The 15,225-nt window shown below is 43.3% G+C and overlaps 1 protein-coding gene across 3 annotated transcripts in view; it reads left to right on the plus strand.

Moving 5' to 3' along the window:
• The first annotated feature begins 544 nt into the window (after window positions 1–544).
• Window positions 545–15,225, plus strand: part of ppfibp1a (PPFIA binding protein 1a) — a 33,319-nt gene continuing 18,638 nt past the window's right edge. For 2 of the 3 annotated variants that reach the window (XM_047575277.1, XM_047575279.1), the window contains exons 1-4: window positions 2,149–2,309; window positions 8,784–8,863; window positions 11,265–11,470; window positions 13,714–13,794. In XM_047575277.1, the coding sequence (XP_047431233.1) occupies window positions 8,800–8,863; window positions 11,265–11,470; window positions 13,714–13,794 (351 nt within the window). In that variant the 5' untranslated portion in view covers window positions 2,149–2,309; window positions 8,784–8,799. Of the gene's footprint in view, window positions 564–2,148; window positions 2,310–8,783; window positions 8,864–11,264; window positions 11,471–13,713; window positions 13,795–15,225 lie in introns of those variants that run through there. The other variant, XM_047575278.1, reaches the window with a different exon arrangement.

A 15,225-nucleotide genomic window follows, 5' to 3' on the forward strand; every position in this document is an offset into this window, starting at 1 on the left:
TAAATAGCTTTTATCCACCTGACTAATCCCCTAACTCGGCTCTAGGCCTCCGGCATCTCACCTCCGCGCTCAGTGATGTTTTTTTTCATTATGAAAGTAATACCAGCCGACAGTCCCTTTGTTGAAGCTCAGTTAATACGCAGCCAATGAACCAATACATGGAAAGGAATTACATTTCAAAACGGAGTGTAAACACTCGCAGGAAAGTTTTTGAGAATATCAAATAGTGTTGAGAAAAAGCTGCGAGGGTGCGAAGGTCAGCTCTACGAGCATAAGAAGCCTCTAATAGTGTTTAACTATAACACACAGTCATTACGCTGCACCACAGGATGCTGCAGCATGAGATGTTTAAACTGTGATTAAATCAAACACCATAATGGAGCTTGTCTCCAGTTTTCAGCCAAGGAGACGAATTTCCATCTCATGCCACGGCACTAATCTGTTACCTCATGTCTCCTTTATGTAGAAAAGCTACTGGATGTGGTCCCAGCTTAATGAAAACACCTCTGACTCCACCTGCTGGCTGAACCTCCTGTATATACGTACCAGGAGACGTACAACAGGTGAGTATTTATTATGGCCCAGCTAACTCAGATCAGAAGATCAGCTTCTTTTCTCGTCCTAGAAGTCTTTCATAGCCACTGATATAATTGCCATAATAAGTTTATGCAATTCATGTTTTCAGGCTCTTGATTCCTGCAAAGCATCTCAAGACAATTTGGATTTTTATAAAACTGAAGTTAGGAAACACAAAGAAATGCCATGCAAATTGAGATATTTAGCGACTTTCACCAGATAGTAAAACATATTTTACCTAAACAGGAGGAGAATGGTGAAAAGTTAATATTTTTCAAGTTTTAATGACTTTGTATTAATCGTTCAAATAGCAGCAGTTTGTTGTTTGTTTGTTCTGTTTGTTCAGTGTTTCCTTGCGTATAAAAGCTGCATTTGTACAGACATATTGCACATGCACCTTGTTACAAACAAATAAATAGAACAAATACCTCTCTAATAATTTACTCATTATAACCCTTGTAATATTCTGAATTAAAGTTTAAGAAGTTTGTTTTAGTGATGCTAACCGGAAATAAGTGTTAAAATGAGTGTGAGCTCTGGCTGACCAGCATTAACTGGACCTCTCTTTTATACTGTTGCTACAGCATTAACGTCAATGCTTTTATTCTGTAGGTGTGACTTCCCCCTCAGCCTCTAGTAGGGATGTGTCATACACAAAAGAGCTGATGCTCGGGAGTGAATCAGAAGAGCTGATTCCCATCGAGTGAGAGTCGTCTCCACACTATTTATTTTTTCCTTTGCTTTAACTTTTTTTTTTATTTGCTACATAATTCCATATAATTCTTGCTTCATATATTTGATGTCTCCAAAATGTAGAAAGTGGTAAAAAGTAAGACAAAGCATTGAATGAGAAGGTGCGTCACTCACAGTAACTCACAGTGGTTTGCGCTGTTGACAAAATTCCAAGTGCGGCTGAACACTGAGTAGTTGTGCATTTTTCTCATTGTTAATCATTACATTTTTAATTCTTACATCAAACATTACCAAATGCCACTTCTTTTAAATCATCGTACATCATCATTATCGTAATGGCAGCTTCCCAGTGTTCAGTCACACTTTGAATTTTGTCCATTGGTGAGTTACGGTAATTCAAATACCGTATGCTTATTGTTATTATTATTTTACATTCATGTAGATATTTAGGTCTTAAAGGGTCAAAGATGATGGGGGTGGCAGAACAGAGTGTCTTCACTCCAAAATAAAAATAATATTAAGAGCAGGTTCCACCACAAACGTGCACAAAGACATTTATTCCATTTGTTTAGTGAGTTTGACTTCGTTCTAACTTGTGTGGATTTGATTGCCGTATATTGTGCACAATTAAAAATGTGTTGAAATATTAAATAGAACTATCATAAAACATTGAATGCAAAAGAGATTTATCACACAAACACATATATTACACTGTATTTTGGTGTGTTGGGCTAAAGTATTCGGAAGATCCGTTCGGGAGCCGAAGGAGCCGACTCTTCTTTGGGAGCCGTGCCAAAAGAGTCGACTCTCGGGGAAAGAAGCGAACCGCACATTTCCGCCTTCCTCGAGCTTGACGCCGCTTTTTAGTTTGGACGAAAACTTCATTTCAGATTTCACAGGGAAATTCAATGGGAAGGTGAACGCCAGTCATGAAGCTCCGCTGAAACAAAAGCTCCTCGAAGTGTTTGGATTAACTTTACCGGAGTCTGCAGGATCCCGTCGTTAGCATTTTTTTTTCTTTTTAAACTTGGTCGAAAACTGTAAGTTCACCGAAGTTTTCAGTGGAAGTTTGTGCAGCTTTTAACAGAGAGTTAATGGTTTGTTTATTCAGGCTGGGCTGCGGTGCTAGCGTTAATAGTGTGGAACCTAGCATAAAAAAAAAGCTAAAGTTTAGTTATTTACGGTGGAAATTGAACATGTCGCCGCTAAATAGTTTGCGAATTTAACTCCCTATTTTTAATTTTTTTTAAATTGTGATTTTAAATTTTACGTTAGTTTGTAGTTTTAATGTATATATTGTGTATTTAAGTGACTTTTAAGTAGTTGTCGGTTTATTTTTTTTATTTTTTATTTTATTTTTTTTACTTCTGTCAGTAAAACGTGCATAGGAATTATTTAATTATTATTTTATTTATTTATTTATTTAACTAACTTGTGTCATACACTTGCAGCTCTACAATTTTCCATCAACTTTCTCTCACTACGTTTTATTATGCAATTTGTTTATGTGAAGGCCTCTTTGAAATTTCACTGCAGCTTTATTCATGAGTCCCATGTCCACAGATGTGGAAGCCAAAAATCATGAATCAGTGTCATGAGCCTCCAGTCCAGACTCTCTGTGGCCCCCACCATCATTTAGTAAAAGCAGCAGCAGCAACCAAGAGCGCTTTAAAAGCTGCTTCTTCTCCTGGTTCACCATGTCTTTCCCAGACTTTCTGCAGCCTTTTGTTTGGGTAAACCTGTGCAGTTCCTCCCCGCTGGCCGCCGTCCACTCTCCCTACCTCTGATCACGTCGCTGAAATCATAACAAAGGATTTTATTCCCCCCTCTCGGTATCCCTTGCATCCAAAAAAATCCACACCGGTGCATGCTGCTGTGCAGGGCCAAGTCTAGTGTGTGCAGTGGCGTCATATATTTAAAAAAAAAAGACATTTCCACACAGCTAAGTGATTATCGAAGAGACAAATCAATCTCATCTCCTGCCTGTCTCGTTTCCTCAGTTATTGGCCGTTTGTTTGTTGCTCAGTGAGGCAACGGGAAGACAAAGTCCATCACCAGCAAGCTCGGTCTGCACAAAGATCAACACGGCTCAGCCAGTATTTTTTATTTTTTTTAAACTTTATTTACTTTAAAAGCCATATACGTCTAAAGAGAATCTACAGAAGCCGTCCTGTCTCGGTCACCTTTTTTTCTCGACGTGTGCATTCCTCACATTCTTGGTACAGTGCTGCCGCTGTGGTGCGTTTCGAAAAAGATGAGACCTGTCACCGTTGATATATTGGGGTGTTTACGTACTTGGGAAATTAAATTAAGATATTACGTTAATCCGAAACATTTGTTTCACATGAGCGTAATTATAAGGCTCGGTTTTCTGTATGGGCTGAATAAATTCCTCTCTAAATTGGGGCGGGCAAAGCTGAGGCTCTCTGATGCAACTGAAGTGTTATATTATAGATGTGCTTCCAGCTTTTACACTGGGATTACAGGGAAATTGCAGTTTCTGAGTCGGAGGAAGACATTTCTCTAGAATGTGCCAGGAAGCGCTTCCTGACAGGACAAAGTGAAGGTCTTCCTGAGTGTAGGGATGCCTCTAGTTCGCTCCTATTTACAGTTTCGGCTCATCCACTTCGACTCTCGCTGCATTTTTATTTCACATAACGTCACGAAGAAGACTTTAGAGTTGGGGCCTTCTTCTGTTTTAACGTCCCGATAACAAAAGGGAAAGAAATGCAGTTTTTCTTGGCTTGGCTGAGATGTGTTACTCATTTCCTCCAGCCCCCTTCTTTATTTTTTTTCCCCCCCCTCCAATGTGATTTCTGATGGTGATGCAGTCGAGGCCACGTGGAAAAAAAAAAAAGAACTGCAGTAACTTCGGATCAGCGTTGTGGTGCTACCATGTGAGCCCCCTGGAAGACAAAGACGAGCTTGTTGGTATGGCCTCTGCTGTTAAAGTGAGACGTAAAGCGCCGGTTCAAAGTCCGAGACGTCATTTCTGTCGCAGGAGCGACCCAGACGTCTCTCAAGGGAAAGGGTAAACAAAGAGAGGGTGTCTGACTGGAGCTTTGGCTGTAGCCTGGGTCCAGGTCATGTTTCACTTCCATGGCACCAATTAATGTGTTGCACCATTTTTCAAACGGTACAAATAATGAAAATACTACAAATGCTCCTTGCTACCGCACATATTACTGCAGTTCTTTCTAACAGTGCCTCTACTACTAATACACGGACCGCTAGAATTACTCATCAATTATTTAATTCATTTTTACTTAGTTTCTTTTTGATCCATATATATCTTGCAAGAAAATGTACGAGGAACTTTAAGCCTAAATTAGTCTTAGGAGGACTGATATCTCCGCAAACTAAAACTACATTAAGCCTTAACGCACAAATCTGCTCGGGGCTTTTCTGGATGCATTAATGAAGTCTGATCATATTCATCACGCTTCTCTTGATTGGCTTGGTTTAACAATCAAACGGCCACTGGAGACCGTTTTGAGCGGTGGCAGCGATATCGGCGTGCAGAGAAATGAGCTCCGTCTCCCTGTGCGGGTGTCACAATTAGATTCTAGTTTTTAAGTTTATTGCAGGTTTATGAGCTTCACCACGTCTGCATTCATAGAGAAACTGCGGCACTGATTCGAACAAGTGGAAAGCAACATATTTAATGTTTATCTGATACTTGTCGTTGCCCCTAATGCTCAGTCTAAACTCTGACTTCTGCTACTAATTGTGTTGTCGCACCGCAACGTCAGCTTCTCCCGTTACTACAATGAGCCGGTCCATTTCTGAAATGCACATCTGTACCACAGCTGGAAGTAGGTTATTGGAGCTCAAGGCAGCGGTGGAGGCGTACGTTGAGTGTATGGTCAAGCAGTCCCTAGCTTTTCTTTCCACGGTCGTGGTTCCCTCCCCCCACCCTATCTGTGTCAATGCATCTGGCTGACGTTAAAAAAAAAACTGCTGCTCAGTGTTAGAAAAGTCAAGTCAAATAATAATGCTCCTCTCAGATATGCAGACAGATTACATCTCCTAAACAATTTCACTTGGGAACGAGACAGACTTTCACAAAAACCAGTGTTGTCATCGTTTCCAGGACGCCGTCGATTTGTGGTATTTCTGCAATATTTCACCACCAGTTGGCACATCTCACAAGAGGCTTTGCTTTTGTGCAGCTCCTCTGTGTCATCGTGGCTTTTAAACTCTTGCCGCCGGTTCACTCAGAGTCGTAGCTTCTGTCATGTTTCGCCCGTGGGTTAATCTCGTTGGGCGGTCTTGTTGGGATTTGTTGCGAGAAAACCAGCCTCGCAAGACCGCAGCGACATTTCTCACGATATTGCAAGAGGATGCAATAAATGGCATGTATCAGTCGGGGGATTTCTGTGAATTGTTGTCAGATGTTTCAAAACAAGATTAGTTTGAATTGGGGGGGTTTTTATGTTAAAAATTTACAGTCTCCAAATAGAGTCCTTACTTAGAAGCTGAAAGATGCGGCTGAAGGATGTTCGGAGTTAATTAAGCAAAGCCCCACCCCCCAAAAAAACAAAGTGCCAAAAACCCTCCAATGACCATAGGTCTTAATGTTAACCTACTTTAATCAAGTCTTACATCAAGACTTAAAGGCGTTGCTAGCTGTCTGCCCTGGATCCATTCATGCTCTACCTCTGAAAATGCATGAATGGGAACATGAACATTCAGGCTCTTCATCCTCTAAAAGTGCTACTTTGTATAATCCAAATCGTGTTTCTCAGTTCACATTACAACCCATCTCTCCCAGCGATGTAGCCTTACGATCCATTGATCCCAGCAAATCAACCGGCGCAGATAATCTCGACCCATTCTTTTTAAATAACACGCATATTTAACCTTTCCTTTATCAGCTGGTGCAATTCCCAGTATCTGGAAGTCAGCTCGTGCAATTCCTTTGTACAAAGGAGGAGAAAACGCTTATCTCAACAGTTATAGACCAATATCCAAACTTTCTTTTCTAGTAAAAATTCTAGAATCACTGGTCAATGACCAACTCAAATTACGCCCTTGCAATTCCTATCCAATTCAGAGATGGTGAAGGCCTGGATCCACCACACTGAGCTTCAAAACCAGTCCCTAGGAAACCTCAAGGCCACCTCCGTGTCCCGACTTACAAACATTTCTCTGAGGCCTGTTCAGTTTTACAACACAGCGTCAAAATTATCGGCTTCATCTTTTGAAAAATGAAAATTTTCAGGGAAGAACACACCTTTGGCGAGCGTTTAGAGCAGCAGGGTGGAGTGTGTGTAGCCAAAACAAACTGCAGTGGACAACAATGGAGCTCGATGGCACAGAGGAATAGACATTTCAGGCCGTCGCTGCACAGACAATGCTTGTTATTATAATCACTTCATTTCAGCCTTTGGTCTTTTCATGTTGGACAATTCAGAATACCACTCGCCTTATCCTTGACGCGCACACACTGCACTTGTAGCTTCTTGGCCGGTTATTTGTCTTCGCGCAGGTCGGTTTAGACGTCTTTATTTTTGACAGAACACAGACCTCGGGGGGGATTTAATGTGGAGGGTCAGATGGGTCAGCGGGGATGTCAGTACCAGGCGTCGGGGAGTTGTTTGGGGTGCAGCTAACCCGCTAAGGAATGTGTGCAGCGCTCACTCCTACTACGGCATCAGTCATTGCCGTCTTACCGACGCTTCTTCACGCGGCCGGGACAGGTGGACTCTTATTTGTCGAGTTTTCCCTCGAGGTCATTACCGATGATGTGTGATGTCTCGGCCCCGGCATTTTAAAGTGGAATTTGAGTGGGTGAATCTCCCCCCGCTGCGTGACCGGCACAAGATTGAGTTTATTTTATTTTTGGTTTGACGCTCGCTCTGACTCAGACGTAAAACCGACCCCCTTGACTGGCGTGTTTTGCGCCGAGGTTTCCCAGGAACGGCGGGTTTGAAGTGGCTTTTATCACAAGACAGACGGGAGATTAGCCTCAATTACGCTAACACAAAAATGCTCTTTCACTCTTGCGGTTGAGTCGGGACCAAGACACCTCCCGCACTGGCTTCCTTTCAGCGCTCGCATTGAGAGAAAATATTTGGACTCGCAACAAAGAGGCTTTTTGGAGAAGGGACAAGCTTTAGGATACTCCCATGAGGGTCAATCAAGCAGCTGACTAAATACAGCTTTCACCCTGGTGGGAGTGAATGATGGTGTTCCATCAAACTACGGAAATACCTACTGAGGAAAACACGTTCGTAGTAAGGCGTGCGCCCTCTGCGGAGCTCCCCCAACCTCCAATCCCCTCAGGAACTTTTACAGTTTAATTAGAAAACAGGTTGTTTTAGTTTCAAATCTGAGATATTCTCAACACGCTCATTGGCCAGTAATGGAGTGTGCATGCGTCTGCATGAAAACAGGATTTTGGAAAGAGAAAATTCCAGCTCTTTCAGTGTTTACTGGAAATTAAGCAACACTTAAGACTCCTTGTTTTAAGCCCCCAACAACATACTGAGGTCATCGGTTTAATTAGCCTCTTAATGCTTATTTCTTACCCTGCTGGGTGTGACACCGTGACCCCAGAGAAGGAGGAAATGAAGCAAAGTATATAATCTATACCCTCCCCACCACCGCTACCACCCTGGGACGTCCGAACAAGAAGCGACACTGTTTTTGGTTCTGGGCCTTAGCCGGTCTCACTGTTTACTACCCCTTCAAATCAGATTTAGTTTGAAGTGATAAAGTGGCCAAAGTAAGTAAATCAGAGGCATGTGATAAGTGTTTGAATTCAGCAGTCATGGGGACACTGTCCAGCTTTGTTTTGGAGGTTTGAGATGCCAGGCGTGCCAGCGCTACGAGGACCGTGGACCCCTGGAGAATAGCGCCATTATTCCGGCCGGGAGCCTGCCCACGAGCACCCGTGACTGCCCACTGTCCGGAAGTAAAGGCATGCTGGGTAGTAACTACTGAAGATCACTTTGTTTCGCGTCTCCGAGGCGGCCCCGGTTTCTTTTGGCGCTGGGGCTCGCGGGGTTAATTCGATGCAGGCGTCATTTGAGAAGGAAGAATGAGACCTCGTTGTTTAAACGGGATTAGCGATAACGCAGTTAGGTTATTTTCCAAATGGCACAAGCTGTTCCGTCCCGTTGCTTTCAACTGAATTAGTCTCGCAAGTTTGTGAGGCGTCCCCGTGATCGGGCTCCCCGTTATTTCTTCTGACGTGGAAACCGGCTTACTAACTCGTCTTCCTCCTCGGAGGAAGTGGCTCTTACTCTGCTGCATGGCACTGCATGTAATGACCGAGCTCCAGCCTCCACAGTCGACTCTGAAGCCCAACATGTGAAATAAACAGCTGCCGGCTCCCGTCCACTGTAACAAACCCCCCCCCCCGTCTGCGCCGTGTTTGGATTTGCAGATTTGCAGCGTTTTATATATTTTATCGTCTCGGCTCCGGCCAAGTCCTTTTATGGGGGTTTTTCCCCTTCTCTTTTTCCTCCCCTCTCATCTCGTCTTTCTCTCCTTTTTCTCTTTTTAAGATTCACCGAGCGCAAGATGATGTCCGACGCCAGCGACATGTTGGCAGCAGCCTTGGAGCAAATGGACGGGATCATAGCAGGTAACCGCACTGAACGCTCGGACTCGGCTAAGTGGGCATGCTACGGGGTCCAGTCCCATCTGGAAGCCATTAAGGAGTTGCAGGCGGGGGGTGGAACAGTGGAGGGTATAACAATGCGCCCTCCTCCCACTCCTCCCTACCTGCACTTTAAGTTAAAATCTGCAGCCCTGCTTCCTGGTCCTCTCTGCCTCCGCTGCACGAGAAGCACATTTTCCATTGTCCCTGCAGTGACGGAAGCTAATGATTATTCAAGCTCTGTGAGTTTGGAACACAAACTTCTGCCTGGAAGCTTTTGGCTGCTCCCTGTATATACTTGCGCCGCTGCAGATGAGCAGACCAGGCTTCAGTTTTTTCGAGTCCCCACTTTTCCACTGATGTGTGTAATTATAGCACTGACCTTTCCAATGGGAGCGAGGCGGCTGATCACATGACACCCCCCCCTCCACCCCCTCCTCCTCCTCCTCCCTGTTTCCGCAGAAACCACAGCCATCATCAAGCCCCTCTCCCTCGCTACTGTGGGGAAGCCATGATTGTTTGGATATTTATTTGTTTAACCCCCCCCCCCCCCCTTCCTTTGTTACCGTCGAACATCTTCATCATGGCTGACATTTAAGACGGACGACAGATGGCGTGGAGGAAGAAGCACACGTTGAGAACGTCGTGCTCTCGAGTTCAGTCAATACGCTGCCGGATGTGCTTCCAACAGAAATGTAAAATATGTCAGCTACAGAAAGAAATACTAATCAGCCACAACATTAGAACCACTAACAGGTGAAGTTGGTAACATGTGACCATTTTGTAACAATCCAGAGTTCTACTGGGAAACTTTTGGACCTGGTATTGATTGTGAATGTAGCACCCACATGCTACATATATGTGGTGAAAGTCGAGTCCATGTTGACTAGTTGATGACGTCACACATGAAAACACAGTAGAAAGTAATGTTTCGCGACACTCGTTTACATGCACGTGAAAAAAACAAATTACTGCCTTAGTCCGACTTTAACTGGACAATTTAAGCGATTATCCTGATATATCTGATATCCACAGGCTTCATCTATAGTGATTCCACACACTTTATGAACCGCTGATAATTTTTCTGCAATGAGGCGCCCATGTTGTTATTCTCAAGTGATCAACTTCCTGCTTTAAGCCGACTAACCCCTACCACCTAGACCAGACCAGACCAGACCAGACCAGGCATCCCCTCAACCCCATAGCAACAACTCTCCTTGATCACAGCAGGATGCAGTCTAGGAACAACCAAAAAACAAACATGAAGAACAGCACACGGTGTTGCCCTGGTCTCTAAATTCACTAGATCCCAAACTGATTAAGTATCCAGACAACACAGGACTCCCTCAGTGTCCATTCTCTGACGAGTCGCAACTGTTTTGGAGGCACAAGGGAGACAATACCAGGACATGGTCATAATGTTATGGCTGATTGGTGTATATAGACTATGCATTTAATTTTTGCAAGGCATTTATTTCTACTGTGTTTTTATGTGCGACGTCATCAGCGCCTGGTCAACGTCAACTTGACTTTTGTCGCGTTATAGTCGACTTTCGAAAAAAACCTGACCTCGTGCACCCTCCTCTGTCATTTAGTCATTTTGTTTATTTTTCTCCACAATTCTCTCCATTAATCTTCATTTAATAAACTAAACAGCTGGAAAGAAGGGAGGGAAAAAAAAAAAAAACAGATTAATACAGGTCGAACACATTCCTGGAAAGTGAAACGCAGACGTTCAGTCATAGCAGCGAAGGACGTTCGGTGTGTTTTACTAGATGTGCTGCAGTTAATTGTCATAACACACTGAGGACGGGGACGGAGAAAGTGTTAGAAAATGTGTGTTTGCCTCACATGCACTTCATGGAGGTTGTTCACCAATATCAGTTTATATTAGTTTGACCTTTTGTTTGTTCACTTCTCTGAACAGCTGAGAAGAGGCCGACGACGCCTTCGTGTGTCCAAACTACAAGACGTCAACTACACAACGTCAATTAACACTTAATTCTTAGTCCGACGCTCAGTTTTTGTAGCAGTCCTCGCTCCAGTCTGCATCCATATATGGTTTTCTTTTGCGAGTGGAAAGCAGTCATCCATTTCCATGATGATTTCTTTGTCGAGACCTCGTGTCTCTGTTGCTTTATGACAAAAGAAGACACGAGTGTATTTCTGTCTTTGTGTGTTATGCAATGTTTTATGTATCTGTAAGAAGTTTGCTACCGTGTATTCAAACAAAAACTAAAATTTACAGCAGCCAGATCAACACTAAAAGGAGCTGTAGTTGTAAATCTGTAATTTTTTTGAGCTTCACGCCTCGAACTGTCACAGCTTCATTTCATGAGTTTGTGTATATATATGTATATATATATATAAATGTGTGTGTCCCCAGGCTCTAAGGCCATGGACTACTCCAACGGGTTGTTTGACTGCCAGTCGCCCACGTCGCCCTTCCTGGGTGGCCTCCGGGTGCTGCACCTCCTGGAGGACCTGAGGGCAGCTCTGGAGCTCATGGACAACGAGGAGAGGGACAACCTGCGCTGTCAGATCCCGGACTCCACTGCAGAGGGGCTGGCGGACTGGCTGCACGGACGAACGGTAAACACCGCATCCGTTTTCCAGTCGCGGGGTGTGTTTACTGGTCGTGTTTGAAACAAAGCGACTGTCGTGTGTTTTTTTTTTTTTTATGTTTAGACAGGAGGTCGTAAAACGTGGCAGTTTGAAGCTTCTCAGATTTAACAGTTGTTGTTGTTGCCGTTGCTGTTTACATGGACGATATCTTCATCATTCGGTGTTTAAATAGATGCAAAATATGGCGACGTGGAATTCATTCCACAGGCGAAGGATGGAGCTACATTTTATTGTTCTTGCCCACATGCATTCTGGCTTCAGTCGTCTTTTCAAACACTTGTTTTTGTCCCTCCTGGTTTATCCCTGCACGATTATGGCCTAAATGCTAATCACGATTATTTGGAGCACAATTATTATTAATCATGTTAGGGAAAACATCTGTATTTTTATTGCACTACTTTTAAACAAACAATATTCAAACAGTCTTCAGTGCAAAATAAAACTTTAAAGTAGAACAAATGCTTAATTAACTTTGGACTTTGGACAAAGACGGGGATTTAGTGAAGCCGCATTAGCTTTAGCCGACATCATTGACTGTTTATACTATCGACAAACCCATTGTGACGTCCACGAAGCCCAAAGTAGGCGGAGCCTGCTATGTTGGATCAGCTTTACTCCGCCCACACTCGGATACTCCAAATATGGACATGCGGGTCGTGTTGGGGCGGAGCTAAAGTAGCCTGGGTGTTGATCCCGCCCACTCGTGTGTCACTCAAAGCAGGAATGCCCTTAGTTAGTTAGAAAAAAAATTTCATCCCCCCCGTACAGTCGTCACAAACAATGAAATAAACTATTGAGGCCAAAATTATTTTTTGTACCAGGCTGTGAACATGTTTAATAATAATGCTGTGTAGTTGGGCTTTTTAACATGGGAGTCTATGGGGATTTACTCCCTTTTAGAGCCCCAAGTGGCCACTTCATAAACTGCAGTTTTTTGTATTTCCGCATGGGCTTCGTCATTTACACCTGGATATTTCCGCCTGGGCTACGTTCATTCCTCGTACTCTGGTTTGTGATGTTTTTTTTTAGACGATTTAACAGATTAGTTGTGTTACCCTGCAGGTCAAACACAACTTTACAGAACTCTTTACATTTGACTTGTTCATGTTTAACGCCACTCGCCCTAAAACCAAAACAAGTCCAGAAAATTAACGTGGCGTTAGCTCGTTACTTACGTATGCTTAATGAAGCCTTAACCATACGTAACCATCGCCCCCTGGTGGTCGGCTGACTACTGGTTGAGAAACTCCTTGATTAGAATTAAATGTAAATATCGCAGGCGGATCAGGTTCAATTAATCTTCGCAGCCAGAATGGTGATTAAAATTGAATTTATTATGAAGCCATACTCCACGTGGGAGAAACATGAGCTGAAAGAATTTATTTTTTCCGACTAAGAGAGAAACGGTTTGGTCAGGTGTTTCCATGGTTAAACGGAGAAATGGTCATGGAGCTAATACTTTCCTGTTGCCTGGATAACACATTACTCCTCTTTAACTCAGCTTCTTCCGATCAGCCTCTGATTTGCGTTGGTCACGTGAGGCGTTTTTATTCTGTTTACTGGTGTCCACGTAAAGTGGCCTTTGATTTACGTTCATGTCACATGTGCTGTTGTGGCTTTTATAAATAGTGAAGCCGTCATAAAAGCTCTTATATAATCATATTTTGTGCAGGTTAAAGCCCGGTTTGAGTTATCCTCTGATCTGCTTCCCGTCTCTAGATTGTGCTTTACTTTGTTTATTGTAAAAAGTAATGTTATGACAGCGCGCTTTGTGAGTGATGACTTTCTATATGGCTCTGGCTGTATATACTTTCCATCTTTTTAAAGTCGTGCTGCCTCAGAGCCTCACTCCCCCCTCCACCCACCCCCACATGTGTGACATTTGAGAGAGGAGTTTACTTTTGATTCAATTTTCTAATCACTTTCATGTGAGGCCACGTACATGTGTTCATCAAGAGGGGAAACCATGTGAGCTCATTGTCTGGGGAAAAAAAACAAGCACATCCATTAGAGAAATCTCTGCTGCCTCCAGGTTATTGTGTATTTTCTTTCGAATTCCTTTCGTCCGGAGCTGTGTTTTTAACGCGACAGCTGAAGGCTTTCCTCCACCCTTTCCCTCATTTTCAAAAGAAACAACGGTTTAAAGCCTTATGCAACCGATGCCGTCGGTTCTAGACGACACGAATCAATACGCATTGTTCTCGTTTCAGACCAACGTCCACGGCGCTGAAGCGGCGTACCAAGAACGTCTGTCACGGCTGGAGAGCGACAAAGAGTGTCTCATTCTTCAGGTGAGCTCGAGACGGCACAACAATTGCTCTCAAATTGGCAATTGAGTGTCATCGTAGGTGGACGCTGTTGTGTAATTAGCTGTGTTGGTCCTGTTTGTCAGTAACATAGAAGAATATTCCAAAAACTACCAAAGCTTTTAAGCTTTTAAGCTGTGGAAAGACACTCAGAATAGGGGGAAATGTTCTTTATTTCAATTGGTTGTCATATCTGTCTGCATTAAAGACCAGCCCAGAGCCATATATTAGAGAGAGTCTGTCCAACTCAAATCATGGGCGCCATGTTTGCTACATCAGAGGTTAGATTCTCCAGTGTGACCCTATGGTATGGATGTGCTATGTTGAAATAAATGACTTATTTTCAACATTAATGGGCCTATAAATGTTATTGCCAACAGCTGTTAATATTTAAAAGACCCTCACTTAAATATCCCAGTGTCTACTTCTTTTAAATATCTTAAATGAGCTGTAAAATGCTTTGTAGCTCAGTCACCTCATCAGTCATGGAGCTGTGTTAACCGTCTCCTCAGTCTCCGTGTTCATCCATCACCGTTAACAGGTTGAAATTACTCAGAAAATTATAAATACTCAGAAATAAATAGTGAAAATTAAACTAGTCTCACAGTTATTTAGTATTATCATTATAGCATTAGCATGCTAGCCGTATACAGTACAGTAGTACAGTATATATGATGCTAGCTGCTATTTTTCTTTACTTTAGATAACTAGCTAGCATAATGCTAGCACGAGGCTAGGTTAACTTCATTCATTTGTAAAGCGGTTTTGGGCGTTTCTGAGATCAAGGTTCACATTAATGATGGCATGACTTTATTTTTCCTACATAAAATCTCAACAAACGTCAAAGAGAGACAGTGACGTTCACCTCACACAATAGGGAGAAATAATCAGTGGACGTCCAGTTCTTCCTTTTAATCTTCTGCTCCCATGACTTTATCTGTTTTTTGTTCACTGGGGAAACGGTGGAGTTTCCACCTCTTTTCCTGATCCTGTGCTGGAGCCGTTAATCCAACTTTATTCCCTGTTATCGCCGCTTCTCTACGGGTGAATAGTGGTTAGATGTGGCAAACATGGCGCCCGTGAAACATGTGACCAGCTCAGAGCCAATCAGCGTAGAGGGACGGCTCAGACGGTCCATTCCCTAGTTGGACAGACTCTCTCTAATATACGACTCTGGACCGGCCGACGTATCCGTCGCTGTCTATACTTGGAGACGTTGTGCAATAGCAGCTGAATTTATATCATTCATAAAATCCAGATGAGCTACGTTGATGAGACTTGATATCACTCCAGTGATGACACACTGGGATTTTAATGAGTTATGAGCAGATCTGACTGTTGCCGAGACACAAATAATAATAAGACTCTAGGAAAATGCCGTGTCTGGCCAAGGAAGCGGTCCTTACACCACCCTCG

The sequence above is a fragment of the Mugil cephalus genome, chromosome 22 (assembly GCF_022458985.1).
Source record: "Mugil cephalus isolate CIBA_MC_2020 chromosome 22, CIBA_Mcephalus_1.1, whole genome shotgun sequence".
NCBI classification, from domain to species: domain Eukaryota; kingdom Metazoa; phylum Chordata; class Actinopteri; order Mugiliformes; family Mugilidae; genus Mugil; species Mugil cephalus.